This window comes from Vanessa atalanta, chromosome 6 (genome assembly GCF_905147765.1).
Source record: "Vanessa atalanta chromosome 6, ilVanAtal1.2, whole genome shotgun sequence".
NCBI lineage: Eukaryota > Metazoa > Arthropoda > Insecta > Lepidoptera > Nymphalidae > Vanessa > Vanessa atalanta.
Window position 1 is genome coordinate 11,526,407 of NC_061876.1, and position 25,008 is coordinate 11,551,414.

Below are 25,008 nucleotides of genomic sequence, written 5' to 3' on the forward strand. Positions count from 1 at the left end.
AGTAAATATTGTATATGGTAACCCAAACACGCTTAAAAAATACCGTAGCTACTACATACTTAAATTAGTAAAGCAAAAAGCTCTGTATAATCTTAATATTTAAGTATTATATCTCCAAGGGTGAACTTCATAATAAAGTAGAACACAAATCAACTTGATCCCAAATCAATCAATATATTGGATCTTTATTTCTTGACAACGTCATAGTTGTCTGAACGGAAACATGAGTCAGATTACCATTTGAAAGAAGTATTAGCAAAAAATAAGGCATTAATTTTCCGGACAACATACTGTTTCGACTGTTTTAGAATTTAAACAAATGAAATAAAGGACAAAGAATTGATTAATTTATAGCATAAATTTAAGCTTCAGTGGTTTGTTTCGTTTAGTATTTTAAGCGGAAATATCCCAAAACAAAATTAAATTTCAATTTTCTAACTAAAAACAGCTATGACAGTATATCATTACGATAATATGATCTTCAAAGGCTTTTACGATTTATTGCTTTTATTTAACATACAGTAGCCTTGGACCTTACGCCCACTCAGAATCCCACATGTCGTTTTTAGTATCAATGGAATTGATACGGAGAAAAAATGTAACGTCAAAATAACCTAAGCTTCAATAGCGTATTGGTATAGTGGTCGACCGACTAAGTGAAAGTCGCAGGTTCATTAATTCCTTGGGTTCTTCGTACCCACTTCAGACCAAGTCAAACACTTATCTGAATGTTGGAATATTAGTAATGTAGAATGTTGTTTTTTTTTTTTAAAGATGTATGAAGTATCAATGTCTATATTAATAAAAGAGAAAAAGAAGGTTTTAGTATAAATATCAACGCTTCACTCGCTTTGAATTTTCACCACTGACGAGACAAGCGTGAAATTTATGTTAAATTGTACAAATTGTAAGAACATAAAAATGTTTGTTGATTCTTGATTAGATAAATTAAGTGAGCAGTTCTTTTGACAACTGCTTAAGTCTTTTGTTTGTAAATAATTCACAGTTATTTTTTTATAGTTAATACCTTTGTCTTTGTATATGGAATTTGCAAAAAATAAAGTTTATTCTTTAGTAAAGACTACATAGCATATTTAATGTTGGGTCTCCCTAGTGAGCATGATACATACTCCTGTCAGCAATTGCAAGAATAATACAAACTAATTTTAACTCACAATGCAGCACAGGATCTAAAAAGTTATATCGCCTGTGACTACAATTAACTGACATTTTTTTATAAAAAAAAGTCAATTTAAAAGGATAGAATTTAAACAGAACATTTAAATTGAAATTTCAGTTAACGGCCTAAAATTAGGAGAGTCTATGATTAAATATTTTACAACCAATTATTTATTTTTTTCGTTATCTTTTTATCGACTTCGAAACTAAACAAACGTTTTCATAGGGATGCTTCCGAAAAACGCCTTGTAACAATTCTGCCATCCGTACTCGAAATGAATCTTCTTTAATAAAATACTGGTCGTTCGACGATATTATTTATTATATGGTACATTGAAATAAATGTTAAATTTTATCACATGTGAATAAATAAATACAATGAAATCCTGTTGTAAGAAATTTTATATAATTGTATAAATATTGTTTGCAATTTGGTCAGAGAAGTCTTGAAGAATTTCGTCTTAAACCAATACTGTGGATCAATTTTGTTTCGAGTCGTTCCCACGAACGTAATTTTCCCGGGGATAATCAAAGCTTGACACGCAACGCTGTGCCACTAATTATAGGAAACAGTTTTCAAAAATGGAATCCTCTATTTTTAAAAAAATCGTGGAATTTGTATAACTTATTTTATAGTTAAGATGTTAAAAGATGGAGAAAATCTCCGTCTGTTTCTCTGGCTGATGGTCATATTTCGAATCTTTCATTTTATTAGGATCTAGTTTTCGGACGATAACAAATCCAAAATAATCTACGACATCACTTCATAAATGAATATTTTAAGATTTGTATCCATAATATTTAACTACGAATAGTTCTCGGATAGCTTTATAAAATTATTTATTATCTTTCGTAACTATGTATATATATACTCCATTACATATTTTTAATTTTATTTACGTTAACGTAACGTTCACGTGAGTTTCGCTGGGTTTGTAGGGCGTCGCCCGCCCACCACCTCCGAATACAGAATGTTTATGTAATTAGCAACTCTATTGTCAATTACAAATATGAATAGGCCTTAACATTGGTCTTTGATTCTTTATTATTTTATATATGTTTGTTCTTTATTCCCATCTGCCTTGCTTTGCCTCTTCCATCGGTTACACAACCCGGCTAAAATATCAATGGATTTTATTATACCTGTCAGAAACCTATTATACTTTGAAATTATTTAGGTTACAGCCTATTTGATTTTCAGGTTAAAGTAAATAGGTTAATGAAGTCTGTTGACGATATTATGAAATATAACGTCAGTGGCATCAACCTGATGACCGGAATAGAACGTCGCGTAACGTTTTCGCCAGCTCTGTAGTGTGACCGCGCTATCATCCGGTATCGCTCGCGCCTCAGATAACCCTTCGTCTCACACACCAAATTAACCAGTCTACTCCTAGTCGTAGTCGTACCACGACTGCCTGAAAATTTGATCTGCTGCGCCTTTTATACCCCACACGTGAGGGATGGCGTCCGTGCGCACGCGCTCCGCATCCCCTAAATCTGTCTCGTTCTCCCCCGTGCTAGAGAGAAAATACAGTGTACAACGTGGATCAGTGGAAAATTCTGAACTGAACTCAACGGATTGGAGAAAATATTTCAGTGATTTCAGTTCATATCTAGGTAAGTGCATATTATAGCGGATTAGTGAGTGACCTGCAATGAGTCAAGTCGCTTTTATTGTACGACCTTGTTCTATATCGGTAACGTGTTACTGGAGCGTTTGGGAGTCGATGCCGTAAACAATTTGCGCAATCGCATGTAATAGATCATAAATCTTTTAACCGATTATCCCAATCCACGTTTTTCAGAAAATAAAAAATCAATATAAAAAAAAATATATATTCTTATTCACTGTTATATTAAGTTAAATTTTACCAAAAAGGATTCTAAAAATTGGCATGATATATATATATACTTGAAAAATGAAAAGTTGAAAAGCCTTGAAAATGCCCTCAAAAGACCTAAAACCATCTTTATGTCCAATGCGAGTTATATATAAATAATTCGAAGTAAACACCATATTCACACAAAGTCAATCATAAAAATGCTACGATTTGGACCAGTTTAGACACAGTTAATATATATACATTATATTATTTATGTAAGTGAATTATTACGACCTCGTTAATAAGCTTTGTATAGATGAACAACAATTTATGTTCCTATCAACAGTAAGCTGACATTTAGAAGAATTTTGACATTTATTGATATTTAGTCTGTGGCTTACAAATAAATAAATTAAAGTTAAAGTAATGAGAATCATACATTTGGTCAATTTCTAAATTAAACAAAGCGCGATGGTCGATATCAGGGACGTGTCAACTTGCAGATAACCTTGCGGTTTGCTATCGTATAGCGAATTGATCGGTCTCACAGCATTGTATTGACAATATAAATCACATTAAACACTTTCATCGTCTTCCATCGAAGCTTATTTTCACGACTTCCCTTATCTAATGTCTTATTTAAATAATTTAATAGTTTTCAATTTACTTGATTTGAATAATTGATCAAACGAATAGATGCAACATATAATTGATTATTGACTAAAAAAAAACCATTATATTTAAATATAAGTATATTATTAATATGTTAAATGGGTTGGTCTTGATTTCGTCAAACTTGGTCTTAAAAAAGAACGAAATAATTAAGAGTTTGGCAAAAATATATAGTTTTTATAATAAACAAATACTTTAGAAATAATCTCTACAGTTTCATATGCTTATCGGGATTAAGAGAATCAAATCTAAAGTCTAAAGTGTCTAAATGGTAGCATAATGTATACTGCGAGAACAATAAAGTAATAGAGAAAATAAAAAAAGATTTATATATTCATACACACATATTTTTTTAAATAAAGTTCATAAAATCAAAGAAGTGTGAACTGATTGATGAGGAACAGGTAAAGACGTGGAAATAAATGTGGAAGTGTATGTCGAAGAGGGTTTTATAAACATAAAAGTATTACCATTTTATTGTATAGAAATATTCAATAAAAGTAATCATATAACAGCTTTATGATTATATATATTAGATAAGGTTGTTTTAATTCAATAAATAATAATTTATTATTAATGAATGAGAACATGTGATTACCATTGGTTACGATGATTGTGGGTTTAAATCAGGGCGAGCAACACTCATGTTCATGTGGTTAATTTGTGTGCATAATTCATTTCGTGCTCGGCGTTGAAGTAAAACATAGTGACCTACATGTGTCAGGTGAAGTACTGCCACATCTTTATCCACCAACCCACATTGGAGCACGGGATGAAATGAGCTCCAAACTTTCTCCAAGTGAAATGAGGCATCAGCCCAACAGTGGAAAATTTACAGGCTGTTTCCTTATTTTTACTTTTATTTGTATGACTTCAATTGTATTATAGATAAACATACAAAGGTTGTTATTTACAATATCAAAATGCTTCTATAGATTAAATTTACGTATTAGTTTAATAAAAATTTGATCAACGTGATTATTGTTGCTTATAATCGATTTTGGTGTTATTTTATTATATAATTGGAAATTGGAACTAAAACAAAACTTTTATTAATTTTCACATAACATAACATTTTATCACAAATACAAAAAATTGTCCCAGAGCACATAATCATTTGGACTTAATGAACACATACTTAAATGTATTGCTTTCTTACAAAAATGTCATCCAAATATAGTGCCTACAAAAATATTATTTCTATTACACATAGTAATATATTGCTTTTAGAAATAAGCAGGCGCTCGAGTGTATTACTTCGGCTGCCGTTTTTAATGACATTAACATACAATTCCACAGAAACACGCATATACATATTATTTTTTACATTAATATAAGTTTAAGTAAACGAATTTGTTGACATGTTTTATGCCAAAATACATAGTTACATGACAGTCTTGGTACTTTGACCTAAATGATAGAAGTTTATCAGTTGGTTTTAAGATCTTCATTATTTATATTACTTAATTGTTTGATTTTTGATAGGATCCTATCTTAAATTAGGAAAGCCTTGTCATGTATCTTATCTTTGCTATTTAATCACAAGGCAGTTGCTTAATAAGTAACTTTTGTAAGCCGGTATCAGTACGGAATGTGAGAACCTACAATTTTGTTCAATAAAATATTTTATCATTACTCCTACTTCATAGATAATTCTTTCTTTGATCCATTCAAATGTATGTTTAAATAAATTTGCTTAAAATTTTATATTATTGTTACAATAAAGATTAATTCAATTTCAATTCTTAGTTTAATGGCTTTTAGTTGTGCCACAGATAATAAATATTAAACAAAAAGTGTAGGCACCACCTGCGTCAATACATTACCTATATACCTCATCCTTAACCTACGACGTTATTCAATCCATTTCTAATAGTATCTTTTTTCGTGGCTTTTATTTGTGCCGGTAGTGCACAGATTATTTTGCCAATATCTCATGCGAGTCATACTATCTTAGTATACTGAAACTATTTAAAGTTTATTACAACGTCAATTTTATTCTTTTGATAAAAAATGACCGACGAAGGACCAGCCTAATAATTGACAAGATATACGAGCTTATCAAAATTTGATAAAAGTAACACTTTTCAAACTTAACTGTTCGAAACAGTTTGAAAAGGCAAGAACAAAATTATAAAAAAAATTAACAGCCATAGGCTTCTTCCTGAAATTGTTTTTTAATAACACTGTAGGACCTTCAATCACTTGCCATTTTCTTTTTTGAAAAAATATAGATTAAACATAATTACATTCATATTAGATGTTATGTATTAACATTTATAAATTAATGAGGCAATGCTTGAATGATCAAAGTCATTTATGTTATGATATTATATTACATATTCATGTATGTAACGTATATTTACATAATTTATTATAAGCGTGAAGAAATAATATAAACTATATATTTGAAGCGTATCCGTGTACAAAATAATTTTGCATAAACTAAAAGCTTAAACCAAACTACATGAAGTATTCTCGTAGACATTACATAGGTTTGCCTTTTAGGTGTTCAAAAAAAAGTTCATGTCTTTGTCCTATATCTGACCGGTACTCAATAAACATACTAATTCCTTGACTCAAAGCCCATAACAGACAAGCGAGACAAATTCCGCAAAGCAAGCGTCATACCATGACGCGTCGTCATTATAACAGCGCCGTCAGCACGACCATTGATGAGCTTCCACCTTCAAGCGCTTAAAGCGCTTTACCGACAAATACTGAGTAAATATTTATTTATTTATTCAATTAAAAAAGATTAATTATTTAATTAAGAGATTTAGTAATATTATTATGAAAATTATGTTTAGGGTCGTTAGCCAAAATAAACAATTGTTATTATCAAATGTAATGGAGATAGAATAAACATTGGTAAGTAATTGATAACTTGATAAGTACGGGAAATTAGCGCTTTAGTCAATATAAATAGTGAATTCCTCAATATCTGTGAACATAAAAAAAACAATGTGTTAGGCCGTGCGTGATTTTTGCGGTCTGCGCTCGAGGTGAATCAGTACTGCATAAGTCCATAAGAGAGTCGCGCGCGCCTTAGCGTTTGAGGGCAAAGGATATTACATTTATATTTAGAATCCTTTAAGCCGCCCTTTATGTGTAACTTATTTATTAATTGAATAAAAACCCTTGCGAATTCTTAGTGAGCAGTTTTAAAGTGTGAGATTAGAGTACCTCCTTAAAAATAACAGTTTTGTTTTCAATAGTTATCGTAAAAATGTCAAAAGCACATTATTCGGTAAATGACGATGTTTACGGGAAAATATTGAAAAGTCATACTAACTTGCAACCTCAAACGGATTACGAAGATGTATACGAAGCCGTCGAGGGACTAGGTACTTTTTCAAAATTTTTCATATAAAAAAATCTAATTTCAATTAATTATCTTGTTAATACAATAACCTAATTTTCATTCCATAAAAGGGTCATTGACTTTGAGTGACAGAAACCATAAAAATTTAAGTGTAACGTTTTTGACTGAGAGCGTTCTGTCGTATCTCATGAACAATGCTCTTCTATATGCAAGTTGACCGATAAGAATTCACGAACACTATGATCATACACCAATTTTGTCGAATGTGAGATTCGTTTGCTAACTGTACATAAGGTTGTCTTAAGAACGTTGAACTCATCCGAAATAAAACTTGTTTTTTATTATAATCAGGACAAGGATGGACGAGAATTTTTGTACGTGTTTACGTAAATAATAATATACGAAATAGAAATATAAAAAAGCGTTAAACACTTTAAATTTTTATGACATTTAAGTTAATTGTGAATGCAATGCGAGTTTATTGAAGCCAATTAGAAGACCCTCGATTTATTTTAACTAACATGACATCATGACTAACGAACCATTACACTCGTATCTGAAATGAGCCAAGTTGATGTTACTTTATAGTTACTAAACATTACTGATAAGTATATAGTTTCTAGGAAGATGTTATTGTAACAATAATAATACACTTTGTCGTATAAATAATATAATGATTATCATTAAGGGTTTATAGATAAACCAGCTGTCTTTCCCAACTTCGTCCGGGCGAAATAAGATATTTTTTTCTTCCCACACGCGGCCTCACTTACCGGGTCCACTATGAAGCATCCAGGGATCCACTCTTTTTTGAGAAATTGGTCCAATCGCTTAGGAAGAATTCAGAGCAAGCAATGCTTGTTTTAATGTACACTTTAAACCAATTGTATTAACGAGAACTGTTTTACCGCCAGTACTCTTTATCATAATTTACAAGAACATTTCATCATTTTGCAAAATAAAATTTAATGTAAAGCTACCACCGCACCGGTTTGAAATGTAAATTATAATCTCAGAGAACCGGCAACAAAGTCAGTTATTCAAAAATATACACATGTAATAAGCGTATGTATGTCGCTACACTGGTTTATGGTTAGACAGTGTAATTAAGTGCTCCAGGTGTGTAACATATTAGTTCATATTATTGCCAGTGCATTGTCAATTTAAGAAATGGTTTAGATTTCTTATAATACATGTACATGGGCGGAGATCACTTACCATAACACTTTCTCCTCAGGGAGTGGGAGTGGGAGGTTTTAGCCATATATAGGCATTTACTATACTATATGTATATGCAATTAAACAGCATTAAATATGCTTAATGTTGACAATGAATTCCGAATTTTATTAGTCAGTATTATCAATGAATCAACTAAAATTGATCAAATAGCTTTATTAATTTTGAAATATAACAATTCCAGATGCCCTGCTCGCTGACCTCCAGAACTCGATAAACCCTGGCAGGGTTAGTAGTCCCGGTGGTAGAACAGGATCACCTGGCGGTCGAACCAACTCCCCTGGCCGAACCGGTTCACCCCTCGGTCGTGGTAGCTCTCCGGGACGATTGAGTTCACCTGGAGGTAGCCTCAGCTCACCAACTTCAACCGGCTATGGTTCTATCAATGGCTCAAGAAATATTAGTTCGGACTACGCTAAACCTGCTTCTGTAAGTATTTGAAATATTATAAGCCACTCTGCCATTTATATATTTTTATACACACAGTTAATTATTATACAGTTAATTCACCTTTAATTTGTGTGGGTAAATACTACATAGAATCACTTGTATTTTATTCCCCCTGGGACACACACAAAACAACACAGAATAACAGATATACTAATATTGTTCACCCTAAGCAATCTCCTTCAAGCTTTTATCCGAAGTAATATTAAAAATATGTGCGAGATCTCTTAACAAAGGTTTAATTTATTAAATATTGTGTGACTTATTGGTGCTTATTACATTGTACCAGATCACTGAAGTTAAACAATGTGACACGACTAAAAGATATGCTATCCTTATTAATCCCACACATACAAAAGAGATAGCAATGCCGATAGCCGTTGAATTTGGACTAGTTTATTTTTTATTGAAATTGATAGTTTGAAAATCGATTGCAAAGAATTTTATCTATGGGTAGCCAGGCAGGTCTTTACCCTGATAAGACTTAGGCTTATAAATGATACTTTAAGAGTCTTCTTAAGTCTATGAAACCAAACATGAAGTATATATGAGACTCGATAAATATTTACTCACACGCGTCGGTAAATTCGTAAAAATACCGGATTGAAATCCATAGAAACCAAAACAAAAAAAAAAAGTAATTTCGATTGATCTGCACCGCACCGCAAATATACTTTATTTAGCACACCAGGACAAATAAAATGGTTTTACTTTTATAATTAAATGAATCAAACGTATTTTTTAAAACAATTTCTCATAGGTTTAATGAGAAAAATATTATACAAATACCTGAAGATTCTTTTCTAAAACCTATCTGAAGGAACTTCACAGGATCATATTGATTGTTATCTCTTTCTCATGCTTACACTTTGAAACAACACCATTTTAAACATAATAATTTTTGGTCCGACAAACGAGGTTGAGGTTCCATTGCGCAGGAAAAATATTAGTCATAGACAATGTAACGACAATATTATGTCAATTGATTTCCTTCTACAATAAACATTTAATATGCTTAGTAATACATAATAATACAGCAATATAAGTATATTGATTAAATAAAGGAGACAGATCAAATCTATTTAAGAGTTTCATAGAGTAGAGAATTACAAATCGAAGTGAGAAAGATTTTTTTTTAAAAATAATTAATAGCAAATAAGTTACACGATTATCAATAGAATATTTTAAAAGTGTTTAAATTTATTAAAACTCTTAATGTTAAATGTTCGCTTTATATATTACAAGTTCTACTACAATTCGAATTAAAGTTATTTTATTTCTCTGTAAGGATATTGTCAAGACGACGAGCGAGCAAATTCTTTTGTGAGAGCTCTGTCAATAAAATTTATGTTATCTTAAAAATAACCATACCCCCTTAAGATTCGCGGAATTCCGATGCGATGTAGACTATCGCGGCTTTAATTCTCAGTAATAGGTATAAGCGGTTTATATTTTATCGAAGCTTTTGTTCTATTCGAGTTTCATTTGTGTTCATCAGACATTCTTGTAAAGCTTTCATCGTTAGGAAATATATCTACATCGGAATATTTTAAATTGCTGGCTTTGGTCTACATTTATACATAATTTATATTAACATAGATCGTATTTAACTTGGCTTCGTCATCATTTACTCTATTGACATTCTTTGATATAGGATCTTATAAAGACAATGACAAAGAAGAAATTCTAAAAAGTTTAGACTGATTGAGAAATAGACTTCCTGACTATAAATTGAAAGTGGGCGTAGTTTGCGACGTATCTATTGCTTCTACTACATACAACGGCTACTCTTGTTTTACATAACATAGAATATTTACATTAAAATAAGTGAAGCAATTAAGTTTATTCAAGCCCCGATAATCGTTAAAAACAAAACCAGTTCATGAATTAGTCTGTTTCAAATAAGACTATGCATCTTTTAAAATTTCGAGTTAAATTAACGGATTTCGATTATTATTTTTACCCATATAATAATTATTCGTTTAAATGAAATTCCAGGAATAAAAGCGATCTCTGGATTTATTAAATTTAAAACTTAATCGACGAATTGGTTAAAAAAATAATCGCAACAGAAACAACTGCGACTAGTTAAAATTCCAATGTCATGTTTTAAATAAAATCAAATTGTATTTTATTCAATTTTACCGCCATGGTAGTTTTTTCTGTTTGTGTTGAAAATATTCAAACGATCTTACATACATACATTAGCAGTCTGTAAATGTGGAATACACATGTGGCAGAATTTCGTTGAAATTAGACAAATGCAGGTTTCCTCACGATGTTTTCCTTCACCGCCGAGCATGAGGCACCGCACCACGAGATGAATTACAAACACAAATTAAGCACAATTAAGAAAATTCAGTGGTGCCTGCCTAGGCTTTAATCCGAAATCATCGGTTAAAATGCACGCCTTGCCAACTCTGGGCCATCTCGGCAATGATATTACCATTTATTAAAAGTATTTTTTTTTATATTCGTTGTTTAATATATTTGATGTACCAACATTTATTATACATATTTCGACATATTTCTTATTTAACTGTAACGGATAGAACGTATGTACGAGTGTATCGAAGATAATATACGAAAGATCAAAATTACTACTGATTACAGACCGTAACATAAGTTGAGTTACAATTGTCTCTATACTTAACTTTTCTTGGAATTTGTGTCACCTAATCTTATTACAAACGTATATATGTATTGCTTTCATCCATAAACACATATCATACGCAAATACAACACTATTGAATGTGCTGTATTTAATATGAAAAAGAAGTAGATATTGATGTGATTAATTAAGATTAAACAAATAAATAATAGAAAACATAGAAGTTTTGCTTCTTAAAGAAAATTGATCGTCCTTAAACTGATGCATAAAATCAATCTTTAAATCTTAGAGAGTGTTCTGTATTCATTGTGTAGTACTTGCTGTACGTGACTGATGCACAATTTCACAACGCAAAAACCCTTTTATAATCATTACAAAAACACACACAAAGAGTCATTTTTTTCTTTTTAACAAAGCGTCTATAATAACAGGACTACATTGCATGTCAATGTCAACAATGGAACTCATTAGCGGCACAGTTGATAAATCCCGCTCTCCTGAGCGATATATTTGTTAAGGTGATATCAGACGCATTCACTCTGAAGAACGTTCACTCGAGTGAATATTCATTTCTATGCCGAATGCCAATATCCAACATCGTTGGATCGGTTCGCTAATGAATTCATTTGTCACTTTTGTTTTTTTTTTGTTTAGGCTTGTTACTTTAAGTCAAATGAAAGAAAAATAAATCTTCTCATTCTACCTTTAGACTCTAGCGTTATTTAGGTTTTAATATTCGATTTACCTTCACAAAAAATAAGTTAATACTATCGACGCATGACGGTGCTAAAAAAACAGATTAGTTTCAAAATAACACGCACAATAGGAATAGTACGAAATTCGCTTGCCTTTTTGTATACATATGTATACTTTACTTAATATAGTTTATTAAGTATATAAATATAAAAATATAAAGCGCCATCTAGTTTATATTAGAGGAATCGTTTAATATACTAACTAGTAACAATATTAAAACGATCTGGAAAGTAGCCAGCGACTGGCAACATTTAATGTAGATGTCGCTAAGCTTTATAAAAACGACGTTGATGACGTCAATTGATGAAGATCTCGTTACTTAGGAGCAGGGATACTATGGATTTCCACAACCGTAACCGACTTTATCAGCTATCCGAAATAAAATCTATCCGAAACTGTCACCTATAAAAAAGTCGTTAATTATAAAAAAAATGTATAGTGTTATACCTAAGGGGTTTTTCTGAGATATCGAACCTCATATCGAATAATAAACCTACAAATAAAGTCGTACTGCTCCATTAAAATTATTTCTTTGCAGCTTCAAAATAATCTAATATTCGGAACTGTAATCGGATCGTCCGAAATAATTTTATATTCGTAACCGTATCTGAAACCGGTAAAATATTATTCACATATCCGTATTCATATCCAGATCCGACATTATATATCCATAACATCCCTACTTAGGTGTAACAGTACCTTCGAAATTTCAACCTATTCTGTTCTTGAAAGGTTTCCAGCTTATTCCAACGCGCTAATTGGTGGGGGGGGTGTATGATAGAAATTCAAAGATCGAAGCTTAAATTTCAAATACCCTAGACTAAAATCTATTCCAGATTAATGTGGTCATCACGCTCATAATTTATTTTAAATGCGGACGTGTGTACGTTAGTCACTCTCTTTTAACAAAAGTTAATCTCGAATACAGTTTGTATAAAAATCACGCCAAACGAACCTGTAATGTACTTATAATAAATTAAATAAATTATTTTTTGATAAAATACTAGCATTGTAAGTAAAATATTTTACGATCGCTAATAAATACATAAGTTTTTTTAATTATGATTCAAAAGTGTTTGTAGTACCGTGTTTGCCTCGTTGGTCTTATGAGGATATAAGGGGATAGTTCTCAAGGTCGTGTTTCTAACCCAGCGCTTGAACTCTTTCCGTCCGTGTCGGGTTTGCGATCACATTGGACTATGAGAGGGAATAATTTGCAACATTGTGCGCTATAAAATATCCTGCGTGGTTGACTGGTATCCCTCGACATTGGCCAATGTTCACAATTCGGTCAGGACAATACCATTGTATTTATCAAGTATCAAAAAAATATATCGCATACTGTATTGTATGTACTATAATAATAATCGAAATATCTTTTTGTCTACAGCCAACCTACCAAAACACAACTACAGTTCACGAGAAGATTGCTCCGGCCAAATACAGCACAAACTACATTAATGCCCCCGGCTACGGCAGTCATTCCCCTGGGTACAATAGTCAGTCTCCTGGGTTTACGAGTGTGTCACCTGGCTACGGGAGGACCACCGGCCGTGCCAATTTTTCGGAACTTGACACTCTGTTGGATGACTTGAGCAACGCCAGATACGGAAATTATGCAGAGAAAACCACATTAACCGAAAGAAATGGTGAGTGTTCTTTATCTACTTATCTGTATATTTTAATTTATTTTTCTTCTCATTTGTCATGTAATGACATCAATAATATAATAAGGATGTCTCTTCCAAGTCTAAATGAGATCACTATTTTAGCGATTAGTCCGCTGTTGTACATATTATTTACATACATTTAATCCCTAAAAGATTTACGTGTAAAAGAAAATTATTTTGTTAAGTGTTTTCTTACAAAAATATTCGTTATTAAATTGTTGAAGTGATTTGATATTATTGTTTTAAGTAATTTACGGTTCAAGTCAATGTTTAAATTATATACGCTAGATATGAAGATAGTTCTAAAACACTCCTTAATATACCTTTGAGTGATGTGTTACTCATTTTCAAGCAGTTCGTAAACTCGATATGTGATCGAACGGAAGCGTTGTCACTTAAGATATAATTATAATGCCTACACTTAAGTTAATCAAAAGAGCTACAACTTAATGTAATGCCTTCTTTATTTCTTCTTTCTATGACATAATACATATTTTTTTAAATGAATGACAAAATATTTTTTATAAAATTGAGTACACATAATCTAATTTACTGTCATAATTTTTAAAATATTAACTTTCACTACTACTACTAATAGGTATTTTCCTTATAACTAAGAAATGATTGACCATAATTTCGTAGGTATACTAGTCCTAATTTATATTACGAATTAAGTTCAATTTTTAAATTAGGGATTTATTTAACCTTAAAATTTCAATTAAATTTTACCCTTTAATTGAAACTGATAAAAGTATTTAAATGTATTCAGGCAATCGTTACTCATAGTTCAATTAAAATAGCATAGAATTATAATTCCGGTCATAATAAAATTAAATAGATCACATCGCAGCCCACATACATAGTGGACATATTTTTGGCCATATCCTGAGCTTATACCTATAAAAAATGAATGTTCTCGTCGTCACTACCAGTTTACTTTATGGTAACGTATATGGTATTTATGACTTACCATCAGGTGGACCATGAGTCCGTTGGCCTACGTATATCATGAAGAGGCATAGTCTTGCATGTAAGATTTTCTCGTGCCAAAACTTTTGCACTTTATTAATTCGTCTTTGTAACAGATCGTTTTAAAAAACTATCAAATCAGATCGACGTTGCGCAATATTTTATTTTTTACTATGAAGTGCTCTTTTCATCAAACGTACAATCAAAAGTAATAAAATATAAGGAGTGTTCCTTAATTCTCAATAAAAATAATATTAAAACTTTCTCTTTATACTATTATGTTACTCGTTATAGACATACGTATGAACCATTTATACAAAGTTGTTGTCTTTGGCAAGGCCGGCTTTCCCTCCCAGACACTGAAATAGAGCGCCGATTTAATTGCACGTTGTTTAGCTTTTGAATTTATGCGCGTGCGCCGTTTGTCTTTACTTTGAAGTGTTTTATTTGCTGTTAAATATGTAACAAATGTTAGCTCAACTTTATATACTCTTGTCTTAAATAAAAAGTGTATTCAATGCACTTTTTTAAATAACAACTCCAGAAAACTTTTATTAGGAATTCAATCTTTTTTTTTTTTTGTTAAATTGGGCAAAGGATTTCTTAAGCGGAGAAAAAGCGAGAATTTAAGATTTTCACATTGAATTAATTGACGAGTTTCTGTAAACGTGAATAGATATTAATTATAAGGAAAAACTTCTAGAGATTATTCGAAAATCCAAATAAAAGAAATAATAACTTTTATATCAAAGATGATATAATAATACGTGACACTCATTTAACCACCAATCTTACAATATGGTCGCCGTAACGACATCTGGCACTGAGCTGACAGCGAAATTTCAACACACACGACATTGAATTGCTCTAATGTTCTCAACATAACTATAATTCATGGAAATCCAGACTCTGTAACAATTTAATTGCGTTCAACTTTAAAATTATTGTAACATCTTCGAAAAATTCATATTTTTATACTAGTTTTATTTTAGAAGATAGTAGCAGTTTTTTTTTGCTAATCTTGTGTCTAATTGCATGCGTTGAATGAAATACTAAGAGGCATTCTTGTCAAGTTACTTCATATTTTTAATATTTATATTGTTATTACTTGGAGACATTTACTTCAAAATAATTTAGTCCTAATACTATACTGGGTGACTTTTGCACCTAATATATGTGTCTGTAAGATTGCGTTAATTAATTATTTACAAATGTTTAAAAGATCAAACAGAGACAAAACATGGACCAGTGATTAGATGACGTGAATCCTGACCGATGATTCTAAGCACCACTGAATATTCATGTAATTATTTTGTATTTAAATAATGTGAACAAACCTGCATTTGGCCTATGAGATTCACCAACCATCGTAGCAGCGTGGTGGAGAAAGCTTAAAAACTTATCCTCAGAAAGGAGAAGAGGCCCAGTAACAATGTTCCAAACGCGTAATGTTTGAATTAATAATATTAAATTAATTAAAATCCTGCAGGATAAACCAACGAATAATATAATTATTTCAAGATCGATATTATCGGAAAGTCGTCCTCTGAAGAATATCCTCTTCTATATTGTGAATCATATAATATGAGGTCCATCTTATTTAGTACTGATTTTAATTAATTAATTATTACCAATTTTCAATTGACCGTCGTTTCTTGTATAGCTTAGATTATTTTTTTAAATACTTTTTGGTATGGAGTTTTAATAAACATAAAAACTGCTCCAAGTGTTATTTTTCTATCCCATATGTACGCAAATACTTACCTAATTGCATATCCTTTTTATGTAGGATTTGGTTAGTAAAGTATTGATTTCGTTTTTAATTATTAATACTAAAGCCGTAATAATAAAAGAAGTATAAAAACCGTCGAAAGTGTTCAGTAAGATTAAAATTAGCCGGTCTTTTTGGCCTCAAGGTAAAGTCTTTGAACCGCAAGTTAAGAAAGAACAAAGAGGCCGCAAAACGATAAAATAAAAATTGAAGAAATATGTTTCATGTTTTTATGATGATAATTACTCTTATTTTTCTTTGTCTCACGAAGGTTTTATTTTATTTTTCTTTGAGTGAATCTTTCAATACGTATGATGGAGAATATATAGAATGACAAATTATTTATGGATAAAATATATCACTGTCTGTGTAAATAAAACCCTTTATCCCAATGTTGAGTAGAGAGATCAGGTTAATATAGAAACAGTTATACATATATTATTATTATGTTGATATAAGTTAAGACTGACCATTGGTACGTGTGGTTGGTAGAGGAGAAGATCGTTAGCGTCTCGCCTTGGTGTCGTATCCTCTGACGAAGGCGGAAAACGTTCTGCCACCCATGTCTCCAAGTTATGTTCGTCAACTCATTACTTAAACACAATTACATCTTATAGCTAAATAACTATCATTATTTTTTTTTTATAAAGTACACTTAATAAAGGACCAACAATGTATAAGACATAAAATAATGCGTTACAGTCATCTTTTTCGGTTACAAACACACAACGCTAGTGGCCAATAGTTGGCCAGTGAGTACACACACATTAGTAAAGATGTATGTATAGCTGTTATGCACACCAAGATATTAAATTTAGCTCGTTTGTTTTAGTTCCTTTGTAGTGTGACACTATCTAGAAGTATAAATAATATAAGTAACAGAGTGGACAATGACAGGCGGCTGCCATGCATAGTGCTACGCCAATCTATCAGTCCTCTTCATCAGGTCATCTAAAAAAAACATCTAGTCTATCCAATATTATGTTAAAATTGTGTTAACGTAACATCGCCCCCCCCGAGAACTTGGCAATAAGCTTTCTCGTTACCCTTTTAATTATTATCATTGAAGCGAATTTAAGCGTTTTCTTATAGTTTTGGCTTTGGTTTTAGATATTTGTTTTGTTTCAATGAAACGCGTGCGATCCATGTTTTTCTAATTTGTTTGATATAATACTTGGCAATGGCGAAGAGGCGAGTTTCAATCTGAATAATTAACTATTAGGATCTATTAACAACTTTAACAATTATTAACATTAACAACTTACTGGTGATTTTGACAATTAATGGTAAATTAATCGCCAATATACATTGTTGCCTATATAAACTTTAGGCATACTTTGACTTCGCGATAGGGCATCGTGCAGGCCCGCCTGGGTAGGTACCACCCACTCATTAGATATTGTACCGCCAAACAGCAATCCAGTGAGCTAGTTTAATTACAGGCATAAGGGACATCTTAGCTCCCCAGGTTGCTGACGCGCCAATGTCTATGGGTGGTGATGACTACTTAACAGCAGGTGGCCCATTTGTTCGTCCGCCTACCAATATCATAAAATACGAAAGACGACTGCATCTCAAAAAGCTCGTAAAGCCGTTGGTCTTTTAACATTGCGGTTCCGATACGTTCCCAATTCAAATTTGATCGAACTTCGACCGTAACCGATAGTTGTGTTGGTAGAATAGAAAAACGGCTAATTTGGCAATGATTACGTTTCGATTCGATTGCGATAACGTTTGCGACAACTTGTTCGCAGAATTTACCTCCAAATCATGAAAATGGTGAATTTACCCCCCAATTATTATATGTCCCGAGCAGTTGGCTAGTCTTAGTCTCTCTTGACAACAACCGACGTCACCAAAATAAATAGAAGGACGTCATTAAAAAAATATATATGTCAAAACGAAATGGAACTCTGGATACTATTTTATCACGTGATATACAAGGCGTTACAAGTATCGCACGATTGCATTGAATAAACAATTTAGCGGTGATGTCAGCTTAATCAACTAACGGCTAATCGCATGCTTGCTATAAATAGATTTTGCTTATAAAACTGCAGCTGCTTGATACCTAATCGATGTTAGTATCTTTTGACTGCGATTTATCCAAGATTAAACAAATAAACGCAGATTTTGGCATCTGATATTCGTAGTAGATGTATTTGGTGCTTGATAAAGATTTGTATTATTTTGGTATTGAATGAGTAGGACTTAACAAACAAACATAAAATATGTCACTACTTTTTTTTTAAAAAATTCTTCTCGTATTCTGTGATGAAGAGAATCATCGTGAGATAATTCATGATCATAAGGTCCATGTCTCATCGTCATCAATTTCATAACTAATTTTAATTAAATTTTACCATCTTTGTAAGAGCATTGGATCAATTAAACTCCAAACCTTCTCATCAAAGTGATTGGAGGCCTCAGCCCTGTAACTGTCATACATATTTAAATGTTACGTTCACTACTTTACTTTTTGAGACGAGTGACTCAAATTATGTATCTGAATTTTAAGTAAGTTCAACAACAACGATTAGATTTCAATTTTGTACACATTATTGGTGTTGATGACAATACATTCTAGTGTAGTATATTTTTGTTAGTAAATCGATTAACTCATAATTCCGTAAGTGTTATTATAAAATAAATACGTCTTAACTACGGTAGTACCTACTAAATAAATATAGGTAGTTTAGCTCTGTAAGCTTATTACTCAGATGACAGTCATCAAGTCTTGCCCGCTGTCATACGAATGATGATAATGGACAATGATAATCATAACAGCATTATACATATACAACAGCAACATTCAGAGTATTAGTATCTATATAATAAAAGTAGGTAAAGACAAAACGAACAGAACATTATTCAACTGTGTTTTCAAACGATTTCTCAATTCGATTGTACTTTTTTATCTATTGATATGTTTGTTGTCTCAGAATTTCGTAATTAGTGCACCTATTTGCGAATACATTTTTTTAGTTTGGACCCATTTAAATTTGAAGCAAAATTATCACCCCTAAGGATGAAAATATACGGGATTAAATTTTTTACGTGCTCTTATTATTTTTAATTTCCTTTCTCAGACTATTATTTATTTGATGTTGGGTTTTTTTGTTTAAATTTGTTTTGACTACCATTCTGGATGACGGATAAACAAGTATTCACTCTATTCTTATTTCTTGTGTCACTTAAAATAATTGAATTCAGTAGATAAATATTTTAACTGTGAGTGAACTATCATTATCTCTCATTCATTCATTAGACCCGATAGCTCAGTAATGGTTATTTAATGAAACAATCTTCTCAATCCACCTGTTTCAGTTCTCAAGAAAAGTCATGCCAGTTGAATGTATGTTACGTATAGTTGCTTAAAATGTTTGTTAAAATAAATAATTGTTATTCAATAACATTTTTTATTGTTACAGATGGATATTCTCGTACGAATGGAGCTACTAGTCCGGCTTCGACGAGACCCACCGTAGATTCTCTATTGGATCAACTAAGTACCGACGTGCCCAATGGGTAAGTCTAAACAGTAAGACTATATCTGTTTAATAAGACAATTCGTAAATATCCTTCAACTGAGATGTTCTTAGTTCACTTTGAGTTAGTTAACTAGGATAAAAATGATGTGACTGCAACAGCTCTAGATCTCGAACCTGAAAGATAAATGTTTTTGTTTTTTTGCCGTCAAGAAACGCTCAGTTGGCCGGAAATTGGCAGTGTTTATACTCCAGTGCCAGAATATATCTAAGGCCATTGGAACTGTGCCTGAACCCTTTCCGATCGGATCGGACTTCCTGCGCACTTGGCTAGTCACCTTTGAGATTTCTTTGATTAATTTTATTAAATCAAAAATTGGAAGGCAACCTGACAACCGTAACGCCTGATATAAATGGCACTGTAAGTAATATTAACAATTCCTTACATTGCATATACGCCACCAATATTGGGAACTAACATTCGATGTTCCTTGTTCTTAATTATAAGAACTGGCTAACTCTGGCTCGTTCGCCCTTTCGACCGGAACACAAAACTTATAAGAACTTATTATTTATAAACACGTGTTCCGATGATATGTAGGACTAAATAATAATAAATATATACATGTAAATATACATTGAAATGAACTAAAATATAGCGCACATCATTACATAATATAAAACAAAGTCGCTTGACCACTGTTTGTCCCTATATATGCTTAGATATTTAAAAATTACACAACGGATTTTGATGCGGTTGTTTAGATTGATTCAAGAGGAAGGTTTTATACGCATAATACATGCTCAATATAGTAGAGAAACACTGATGAGTTTTAGAGGTTTCTAAAGTGATGTCTTAAATAAACACATTTTTTGCGCTTACATTGCAAATGCTGGCTGAACCCTACAAAATAGATCTAAATATTCAGTACACCTTAAAAAGATTGTGATGGTATATGTCTATCTCTTGGGGATAGCCCACGACAACTATTTTTTATCCTTTAATTTTTACGAGAAATAAAGGATTATTTAGGAAGCGATTTTAAGCAATACAGCATTCATCCTTATCCAATTAGGTAGCTTAAATACATTGTGCATTTAATATAGATCAATATGGCCCTTTACATCATATTATTTAAATGAATATTTTCGAAAATATTTCAGATTATAAATGCAGGGACATAGGGGTTTGTATTGTCTAATGACAAAAAAGCTGTAAACGTTGTAAGACATTCTGTAGTACATTTAGTATCAGCATTGCACCCGTGCGAAGCCGGGGCGGGTCGCTAGTAAAACATAAAGTAAATATAATAGATTTAATAGACCAAATAATTATGACTGACAACGCAAGACGTGCCAAAGGCGTGTAACGAAGTCAACTTTCATAATATTCTCGTTTCGTTGACATGTGTTTGAGTTAAAGAACTGCCAACAATATACATATATTACAGAAAGCATCAAAATTTTGAAATTGACTACAACTGCCAATATTTCTCAATGCAAGGAATATTCATTTATTTTTTAATAATATTATATATAAATTATAGGATAGCATTATTGCATCTACTTGGTTGTAGCTTTGTGCAAGCCCGTCTAGATAGGTACCATCCGCTCATCATGTAGCTCCAGGCATAACTGACATAAAATCATAGTTCCCATAGCTTGTGACCCCTTGGCTATGTAAAATCGTTAAAATTTCTTACATTAGCAATATCATTTGAAATAAAAATATGTTAAGAAAAATGTAAGCGCGTCTATCACTTACAATAATGAATCCTTAAAAATGTTTACCCGTTATTTATATTAAACCAGAGGAAAACCTTCCCGGTATTTCACTGATTGACAGTTTTCATCGGAATTCCGAACATTTATTTTTTAATTATTATTAAAAAATACTCTAAATTTATATTAAATGATATTGTCCATAAGCAATAAATCATCGAAACAATAAATATTATAACTATAAATAATTGTATTTCACATATATCTCATGGAGGAGAGACCTTCGCTGAGCACTGGGACTTTTACAAGCTGTTATTCATACAAACTTTATTGAAAACTATTTTAAGCGATCAGTTTTTTACTACAAATACATTTATTAATAAGTAACTAAAAAATGCCAAGATTCAGAAAATTATATCATTTTTCCTAACTATATATTAAGTATAATACTTCTATAGTGAATTTGATTTGATTGTCAAGTTAAATTCTACCACCCGGAAAAGAAAATACCCCGACTTACTAAGTACTCATCGGGCATATTTTTAGTAAGAATCTTAAATTTAAATCTTACTTTAGTCGATGTCTTTAATCTATGTAACTATATTATAAATTAATAAATTAAATTACAGACTGTGCTATCGGTCGATAAAAATATATATTATGTAAAAGCCTCTGTAAAAATGTACAAACTCAATGCCTCCAATTCGAAATCAATTTCACGTGTCTTCCAACATGGCTATGGACAAGTGGATATTGGCGCGTGCACGGAGCCGTGTGGAAACGTATTTTCGTGGCGTATCCGCAAATAACGCGCTACGTCACACGCTTGGTGTAATAATCGCTAGGCGATTGGCCAGCTGTCTTGTGGGACAAGAAATATATATTAGGGTAGTGTCAGAACGAAAGACAATAGTCGTTCTCATAATTCCTTAGATACATTTAAATTTCGTAGCGACACTTAATTAATTTAAACGTTTATGTTTGTTTAAATTGTATCTAAATGTACATATATGATTCGTATTTGGAACTTTCTTTTTATTTTCAATGTATTTTCTTGTCCTCCATAGAGTGTAAGCAATTTGTAAAATATTCTTTTACGACTTTAACCCACCTCAGTGCAAGACCACGTTGCATTGCACTACTATTTCGAGAAGTCCAAAGCGTGGGTACCAGGTGCAATATGTAGAATAGGTAGGCGTACGGACAAATGCCCAGAGATATTGCATTAGCAGCCTGTACTTTTTTCACTGCTGGGATAAGGCCTCCTCTTCCTTTGAGGAGAAGGTTTGAAGCATATTCCACCACGCTGCTCCAATGCGGGTTGGTGGAATACATATGTGGCAGAATTTCGTTGAAATTAGACACATGCAGGTTTCCTCACGATGGTTTTCTTCACTGCCGAGCACGAGATGAATTATAAACACAAATTATCAAATGCAATACAGTGGCGCTTGCCTGCCATATCAATTTCGTAGAATATCTGATGAGTGGATGGTACGCACCAAGACGGTCTTATAAAAGCCCTACTACCGTGCAAAGTACATAATATTTTAGTTTGAATAATGAGTTTCTAAAGTTTTTCTTACAGAAATAGAGATCAGTTTTCAAGGCGTTAACAGAATTTAATGTATATTTTGTCGTACATTCAGATTTATATTTAAAGGACCCTGAATATTAGTTCGCGTTCGAGCAGATGTTGATTTACGATTTCCGCCTGCTGTCGAGCTGAAGTCGATATGTAATAAAATAGTTGCCATTCTAAATCTGAGCGACTGTTAGAAAAGTTCATTGACTTTTCCTTATAGTCGAGAGTATGTGTTTGCGAATTTATTTTATTTCAAACTTAACTTAGTAAACGTGAAGATAAATCTTTTAGATTAATTAAGGTGATTATTTAGTTCTTTTAGTTTTAAACTTTCGACAGTAGGTTAGTTTCGTTTCGGATTTAACGTCCCCTCGAGCATTATTCAGGCCACAATTAATCTTTTAGTTTTACATAAAACTGTTCATTCATGTAAAAAGCTTAAGTTTTATTGATTATTTATTTATAACATTTACTAAAACATGGATTAAAATAAAAATATAACGTTAATTATATTGCACACAATCACTTAACTAAATTGACAGGACTGGTTTACACCTTACTACCCCTCCAAACCAATCAAGTTACAGTGACATAGGTAACAGGGGAAGCTAGAAGGTAGTGATCAACAGCCTTTAAAGTGAAATACCTTTTAATCCTGTAATAAAATATATATTAGATTAATTTAGTAAAATAACTATACTTAAAAGATAAAACCAAATTAACGATAAAACAAATTACGACAAGAGTACCAAAATGTATAAGTTATTTCATGATAACACTTCTAACACTCACTATATACATAAAAATTGTTTAAAAAAATTTTTAATGGTCGTAACCCGATAGCTTGTACATCTGGGTACAATCGTAGTCTCTCAAGATAGCCCTACCAAGAAAGACGATATATTTAATTTACATCATACTTAATCAAGGAAGGAAATAGTTTAGTACTGATCATTAAAATAATAACAATTCAATAAAATAATTTTGCAATTTAAACTAATTATTTATTTACATATAGTAAAAAACAATCCTGCATACGCCTGATGAATTCGTTACAATACATTTCGTCATGCTTACGTTTTAATATCAAATAATATTCTATAAATCAACTTCTGGAACAATCCAACCGTAATGATAGTCTATATTTACATTGTAATATTATAATAATTGTTCTTGGCACCATAGACTCCTGCGCACGTCTCTGAATAATTAGTAAATAGCGTTTCTACGTTTAATACACCTGGCTAGGCATTTCCGAATGATATATTAAACGAATATGTTTTCATGTATTGTTAGGTATATGATTTACTAAATTGTTCATTTGTAAGGATATAAATCAAATCAGGGTGTGTCTGTCTGTCACGAAGATTACCATAGAGACGTAATGCCAAGTACATATTCAGCCAATTGGCCAATACGTCGTTCTGTAAATAAAGCTGAAACAATCTATCTGTCTGGTTATTTTGATTGATATTTATTTTAATGACAGCTGTCTCCGTTCGGAAATATATCAAAGTAGTTGTCGCCCGCGTTTTAGAGGCTGGGTAAGCTTGGCGTTAGGTGTAAGTCATAAAAGAGCCTATGTCCTCCCTTGGAGTTCAAGCTTGCTTCATACCAAAACAGCTTAGTAATTTGGCCGTGATACAGCTACAGACCGACAGAGTTATATTGGCATTTATAAAATTAGTATAGATTAGCTTAAACTTTCACTACCCATGTTGGCAACGCTTTGTAAACCCCAGGAATGGTA

The 25,008-nt window shown here is 31.9% G+C and overlaps 1 protein-coding gene across 5 annotated transcripts in view; it reads left to right on the forward strand.

Moving 5' to 3' along the window:
- The window catches only part of LOC125064456 (paxillin), a 64,332-nt gene that overhangs the window by 33,432 nt on the left and 5,892 nt on the right, over window positions 1-25,008 (forward strand). For 3 of the 5 annotated variants that reach the window (XM_047671482.1, XM_047671481.1, XM_047671483.1), the window contains 3 exons: window positions 8,424-8,668; window positions 13,444-13,702; window positions 19,895-19,991. In XM_047671482.1, the coding sequence (XP_047527438.1) occupies window positions 8,424-8,668; window positions 13,444-13,702; window positions 19,895-19,991 (601 nt within the window). Of the gene's footprint in view, window positions 1-2,627; window positions 2,800-6,855; window positions 7,025-8,423; window positions 8,669-13,443; window positions 13,703-19,894; window positions 19,992-25,008 lie in introns of those variants that run through there. The other 2 variants (XM_047671479.1, XM_047671480.1) reach the window with 2 other exon arrangements.